Source organism: Scatophagus argus, chromosome 8 (assembly GCF_020382885.2).
Source record: "Scatophagus argus isolate fScaArg1 chromosome 8, fScaArg1.pri, whole genome shotgun sequence".
Classification (NCBI taxonomy): domain Eukaryota; kingdom Metazoa; phylum Chordata; class Actinopteri; family Scatophagidae; genus Scatophagus; species Scatophagus argus.
This window is the reverse complement of record NC_058500.1, coordinates 14,990,151-14,996,971: the sequence shown is the minus strand read 5'-3', so window position 1 is coordinate 14,996,971 and position 6,821 is coordinate 14,990,151. Positions and strand designations below refer to the sequence as shown.

The window sequence follows — 6,821 nt, the reverse complement described above, 5'->3', positions numbered from 1 at the left end:
CAAATCCTAAAAACAAACAGTGAAGACGGAAATCTTACTCACAAACTGTACATTTCTCATCAATAACATGGTTGTGTGTGGGCACACGTGTGAATGTGCATGAGCTGTCTGAAATACAGAGGCTGAATTGACCTGATCATTAGAGGGGGGGAAGAGGCTTGACCTGATATTTCCTCTGTTGTTTGGTCAGGAAAGGGACGTTATTGTAAAAGGGCTGTAAAGATAAATAACCTTGCCGTTTCCATGGCAAAGGCACAAACAGTGGCTACCGAAGACAAAAGAGCTGAGGACAATAAATCCAGCACTGTCAATTTTGTTTAGTTTTCAGAGTGTTTTTCAGGGAAATATGGTTTCAAAACAAGAGGCCACATCCATTTTTCCACTGGGAAGGGGAAATCAGTTCAGTTTTTTCTGCTTTTTCTGAACAGGCCACAGTTTCATCTCGTACATGACTTTCCAGGCCACGCCATCCTGATCGGTAATAGGAATATCTGACACCATATTTTGCCTTTGGATCAGGAAACTCCTTGTACAGCTGTATACATGTTTTTATAGCCTTTGAAAGAAAGGGTATTGTCTTTAAATTCCTAAGAATACTCGGTCCAGCCCTCAAATTTAAGTGCAAAACCATCCCAGCCACTTTTTTCACAAGCTGAACAATCAAGCGTGAACATGCCTTGCACTCGAGGTTAGCTAAAGTTCATTTCACTATGAAAACTCCACGTTCAAACTTTCAGCAACTTTCCTTATTTATCAGGGAACATTAAAGGGAAAACAACATTTTTTTTTTTAATCAAAGTCTCCTCACAGATTTTTGAAGATTTTGTGGAGCACTGTTGCATATGTGAAATAAGTTGTATGAAGATTTTTGTGGCCCCAGAGGGAGCTTCATGAAGTCTGATCAACTGCCTCAAGTGATGTTACTTGAGTAAGCGTTCATTTGGGTTTCATTTAGCACTTTTTTGGGCTCTTTTTCTGTCATCACCCGATCATCTGTTCTATTCTACAATGTAAAAAAAACAGTCCATTCCTGCTCTGTGTGCCGCCTTCCCCCCACGCCGCCCCATCGTCTCATCGCCAGGGGAGACGAGCCTCGTCAGAAGCGAGGCGTGATGAGGAGCGGCCTTATCACTCCAATACAAGAGCAAACACAGGAGTCTTTACAGCAAGTCGTCTCAGAAAGCAGCGCACGGCAAGATTACTGCCCTTTAAGAAGCCCTAAGACACGACCAATCCCAAGTAGTGTTTTATCTTGACAGTTTGCTGTGCTTTGTTTGCCTTTTCTGTGAAGCCTGGGGATAAAAGAGCAGCCTCTGTGAGCTGTGTCTGATTAGGATCTAATTGTTAACATTCACTGTCCCTTTTTTATTATCTAGGCTGGTGTTGCCATACATGCAGCAGGTAGAGGCCTTTTCAGTGTGATGAAGGACTCTCCCCTTGCTGCTCTCGTGTGTTACTCAAGTACTAGTTAGCACTAAGGTGGCAGGAGAGGAGCCCCCAGCTCGTCGACATCAACAACAACAACAACAACAACATCAACAAACAGGAATTGATGGCGAGTGTTTATTATCTGGTTTAATTGCTCCTCATCTGGAGGATCTGACAGTTGCGGTTAATGAGAGAGGGAGAGGAGGCACGCGCTGTTGGCAGAGAACTTCATAGTGTAAGATGTGAGAGTGTGAGTGTGTGTGTGTGTGTGTGTGTGTGTGGTAAAAAAGAGGAGAGACCACATACAATTCAATGAAAGCAACATGAACATTATATTGTTCACTGAATAATTTAAAAAGGCCCCCAAATTGGAAATTTCAAGTCCAACCTGAAGCCTCTACTTACTGTACACTGTGTGTTAATATTCACACACTCTACAACAAATACACCTGCAAACTCACACTCACACACACAGTCAAACACCACACCAGACCTTAGCCTCTGTGCAGGCGGTGTACACTAATCAGATGCCGAGCAAAGACAGGATATCGCTGAAATTGAGCCTCTTCCTCAATTTTTCATCTGGCCTGCAGCAGCCCTGGCTCAGGTCCAACCAGGGACCTCCCTGACATTGTGCAGTGTCACGCACACACATCCAAGCACAGCTTGACAAACAAAGCATCAAGACCAGTAGGCTTCAAGAAACAGGCGATGCTTGAAGAAGGCCTGGAGGACATGAGCAATGCTCTCTCTTTTTCCTCAGAAGAAGAAAGAAGAAAGAGTGAATAAGGGAAACTGAATATCTTCAGATGATATTGCATCTCTACTGAATGCCCTACACACATAAACACACATATAAACGCATACCACTACAACCACCATCGGAGGCTCACTGTCCCATTCACAAATTTCTCCCTGTTGAGAAACATGGGCATATCTTAAACAGGGCATACCCGCCCCTTTTACTACACCATCTCAGCAGGCCCACATGGGAACAATTAGGGGTATACGCAAGTTTGGCGAAGGTCCGTAGCAACCAGCTGCATCTGTTTTTATTTACCTTTCGCTCTGGTGCTGGATAATGTCATGAGCACATCTGCTACTGTGCAACGCAACCGTGGTTACATGCGTGGTTGACCCATGATTCTGTAATTACCCGCCAAGCGAGATGAAGAGGCCCAGCAAACCACTCAAAGCCACACAAAGCCTTCCTCCCCCCTCTCCCTCACAGCATCTCTCCAGTGGCATGAAATCCCGTCTGCCTCGCCAAAACATGGTGCTGAGAGCTGGTAGCTGGAGAGCAGAGGATGCTGAAGTGGCATTTAATGACCCAAAGTTGTCCCCAATAGTAATTTTGACTTCATTTTGGTATCATTAAATTGCCAGTCAGTTAATGACGCTCTCTTTCTATTATGTAGGATCAAATGTGGTTATTCTCAAATGAGCTGAGATGAGATGCACTTATCAAATTTCCCGATCTGATCTGATTGCTTGTTTGTGGTCACATGGCACAAGCTGCACAATTTGTCAACCGGTCTTGTTGTCGGACCACTCTGGGAGGTCTGACAACAATGAACATTAACTAGAAATATTTCATTAATGCGGCATCATGGTGTTTTCTGCAGATAAGTTCAGAGAGATCTAATCAGGAGAAACACATAGTCCCCACAGTAGGCTCAATGTGTCCACAGAGTATTCCTTGTTTCAAGAAATGATGACACCCACGCACAACTGGTCATGAAAGGGGACTGGGATTATTCACAGGTGGTAAATGAAAAGTGGAAAAGAAAAATCTTCCTCTGAATTAAACAGGTAAAAAGTGTCACTTCACTTCTCTAAAAGTGTTGTCTTTATTGGAATTTCTGAAAGTTCACATTATTGAGCATCTTTGCACGGCAAACTCAAAGCAGTCAATCAAGACAGGACTTGTTTATAATAATGATGAGTGATGATGAGCAATAACAGTGAAGACCATATATGGATCACTTCACAGAACCAGTGTGTGTAAGGGAGGTGAGGGTGGGGGGGTTGGTGCCACCATGCTTAGCGTCTCCCAGATGTGCAAACCATATGCTCTGACTGAAATTAAAACAAAAAAGAACAGTGAAACATGAAAGGGATTTTTAACTTTGTAAAGACAGTTAACAGTCAGTACAGATAGGGTAATGACCGAGAGAGGCCACATGAAAGAACCGGGGATGTTGGCATGCTTTTTGCACCACTTATTCCATTTCCTGCTCATAAGTTCACTGAGCAGATGGGGACCAAAGGCACAAGGAAGTTTAGATTTTCTGCCCCACAGCCCATTGTATATGATGCATGTAACTGCGCAACACCACACTGTTATCATTTACAGACGCTTTGGTGCGTACCAGGAGGTCACAATAACAAAGGTGAAAAAAAGGGTGGAAACAAAACAAAATGTCTCCAGTCATTTTAGTCTAAAACCTCTGACTCATACCTGTGATTTCGTCGGGAATACTTTAAAGGAGGTTATGCTTAAAGCAACAAAATAACACTGGCAAAGAAGTCTGCCAAATTCCTTTTACAGCACATTTTGCGTTGCTCAGTCAGTGATTCACATACAGTTCAACTGGCAGTGCCAATAAAAATGACACAATGATTAAAAATGAATCTACAGCAAAAATATGTAGAAGTGTTTCATTTGAACCGGAGCATCTGTAAGTTTGCTGCCGGAGATAGTTAACTGAAAACACATTCAATAGTGCCCTCTCCTGTTGGCTCAGTAAACTGCTGTAAAGCTACATAAAGCAGCCACACGGTAGTTGATATAATGTTTAGAGTCAGAAAATGGATTTTTCACAGAAGAAAACCACATGCAAACACATGTAAAGAAACATAAAACTTCCGAAAGTCTAAGATCACTGACCAACAGAAAGTCTTTGTCACGTGTTTCTGCAAGACTTTCCTGGTAGGTGGCATGAGCTGTAAAATGTGCAGGGTCTTCTCTACATCAGCCTGCAGTGCTGTTCAGATAGAGACATGTTTATTTAACGCCTGCCTGGTCTTTGTCTGGATAATGTCCACCCCCAGGCAACGGCTGGCAGAGGTCTGGCTGTATTTCTGCTTGTATAATCAGCCTTCACAGCACCGAGTGACCACAGCATCATCTTTAAAGACTGCAGACAGATGTAACATGTGGCACCAATGAGAATTAAAACAAAAGAAGTGAATCAAAAAAGCTTTGCCAAAAGCAAGTGGTGTTACTACACTGAAACTGCATTCGAAGTCTAATGTACGAAACTAACTAATAACATTTAATAACAACAGATTCCACAGACATTGTCAGGTTTCTAGTTCTTCCAAATCCATTTCAGTCTTTGTTTCTGCTGGTCTTGATTCCCACTGGTTGTGTTGAATTGTTGGTATTCTGGTTCAGATTGATTGGTTGTGAGCAAAGACGTTTCTGATGGTTCAGCTGTGGCTGATGACTCATTGAAAGGTGGCTCTGCTGAAGTATTCGTGATTGTATTTAGGAAATCAAAAAAGCTTGTTTCAGTTGCATTAATGGAAGTAATGCTGTCGCCGTCAAACCCGTAAGAGAAATTTCCACTTTGACTCTCAGACATCTCATCAGTGTGGAGATTAAAACTGGGAGTCTCCATCAGTGTGTGAGGTGACTCAGTTGTGGAAATCTCTTCCAAAGGAAGTCTCTCATTTAGGTTCCCTTCAGTCACTGCAGAGCGGTCTGATGACCTCTGGTCTGAATGGAAGGTTTCACGTTTAGGGTTGAGGGTAGACATGGCTGTGGTGTGTGGCGCAGCAGGCCTGACTGTGGAGGTAAATGATTGCATCATTTTAGTAAAGGTAAAATTAATTGTCATCCAAAAGTGATTTTTACAGCCCTGCATTTTTATGTGGACTTTTAATTTTTAGGCACAATTTTACAAACTTTCTTCATAACAAACTCAGCTTACTTGCAGTAACTCCATAAACTAACACATCTCTGTATCATTATTATTGTTATTATTACCATTGTTGTTGTTGTTGTTACACTGGCTTCACTTGCTACTGCCACCCTCCACTCAAAATTTAGTTTTGTTTCTCCTTCATGCTTGTCTGTCACTGTGCAGAATGATGCTGATGTACTGTATGCGCAGAGCTTGACAGTAGAAGGATAAATTCGCATTCATTGGTAGAAGAACAAAAGTTTTTGTATTCATCTTAAATCTGAGTTTAACATATATATGTGGGATTTTGTAACTTGCACATACAGCACTTTTCAAATGTGATGTGGAAACTCCAGTGCATGTACATTGAGTTTGGGATTCACAGTGAAGTAGTAGTTGACCTAATTTTTTTAGTCTCTTTTGTTTTAACTTCTATTGAAAGGTGCACAATAAGGTTAAATGATTGATTGACTGAGCAAAAAACAAAAGTAAGTGCCTGGTGCAACTACAGTAAAATGGCTGGTGGACAAAATACCATCCAATAATTAATCACCACTTAAGTTTTTACTATGTTCATCAGACACACACTCACCTGTGCATGGCAGTGTGTTCTCCATGGTCCAGTGCATTTTGTGATTTGTCTCTTTGAAGGTGAGCACAACATCCACCCTGTAGAACGGCTGAAGGAGTTGTTTGCTGTCTGCGCAGGCCTGTCAAACAAACCTGGTTTAGATGGCTTACAGCGTAATGAACGTTTATGGGAAAAGATGCAAACTACTTTACATTTAAAGCATTGAATTAGAAACTAGCCCAACTGCATTACACAAAACTCACCACCTTGCTGTTTCGTCACTAACCTTGGTCTGGAGTATTTGTGCTGTAGGGATGATCAGTGTCACAAATCCACTCGTCTCATGCATAGTGAAATTATCCGTCTGGTTCACTGACACATTAGTGACTGTCAGTGTTTCATTGTTGTAGCTGCCTCGCTTGGTCAGACCCATGTGTCGCTTGAAAATGTGCAGTACAGTCTCCTCTTGTGTGGACGTGGTCACTGAAATTTACATCAGACATAAAATGTGTTGTATTTACTCCAATTCTATGCTCAAGAACAATTATGACAGATTTCTATGTACATATTTTGTTAAATGATTTTCTGAGAGCAGATAAGAGCAGTGTATACTTGCGGCCTCTGTGAACTTCTCAGATGGTTTCACGTAAATCTCTCTTAAAGGTTTGAAAAAGATTCAGCATTTCATAAGACCAAAAGGTGCATACAAACGTGTGCAGCAGAGTTTCGTGTTTCTTCCAACGCTCGTCAAAAATCACATGACTTCCTCTGAATTATTTTTTGAACCTGATCCCAGGTTAGAAACCACAGAATTAAACTTCATACCTTTAGAGAGAGTAGTTGAAATCTTGACCAGCTGCTGCAAAAGCTCCTTACAAACCATGTATTAATATAGCACTGACAGGGGCTAT

At 41.9% G+C, this 6,821-nt stretch overlaps 1 protein-coding gene across 1 annotated transcript; it reads right to left on the bottom strand.

The window, feature by feature from the left end:
- Nucleotides 1-4,367: 4,367 nt before the first annotated feature.
- c8h1orf127 (chromosome 8 C1orf127 homolog) lies at nt 4,368-6,415 on the bottom strand. Its single transcript, XM_046397637.1, has 3 exons — nt 6,197-6,415; nt 5,932-6,049; nt 4,368-5,221 (listed from the first exon to the last, which is right to left on the bottom strand). The coding sequence occupies exons 1-3, from the start codon at nt 6,341-6,343 to the stop codon at nt 4,743-4,745; spliced, it is 744 nt and encodes a 247-aa protein (XP_046253593.1). The 5' UTR covers nt 6,344-6,415; the 3' UTR covers nt 4,368-4,742.
- Nucleotides 6,416-6,821: the final 406 nt, after the last annotated feature.

Excerpts from the sequence above, each read along its gene's own strand:
- c8h1orf127 (XM_046397637.1), bottom strand. The coding sequence starts at position 6,343 with ATGGGTCTGACCAAGCGAGGCAGCTACAACAATGAAACACTGACAGTC. Across the intron at positions 6,050-6,196 it reads CACAAATACTCCAGACCAAG|GCCTGCGCAGACAGCAAACA; the intron begins GTTAGTGACGAA and ends TTTGTTTGACAG. Across the intron at positions 5,222-5,931 it reads GAACACACTGCCATGCACAG|TCAGGCCTGCTGCGCCACAC; the intron begins GTGAGTGTGTGT and ends TTACCTCCACAG.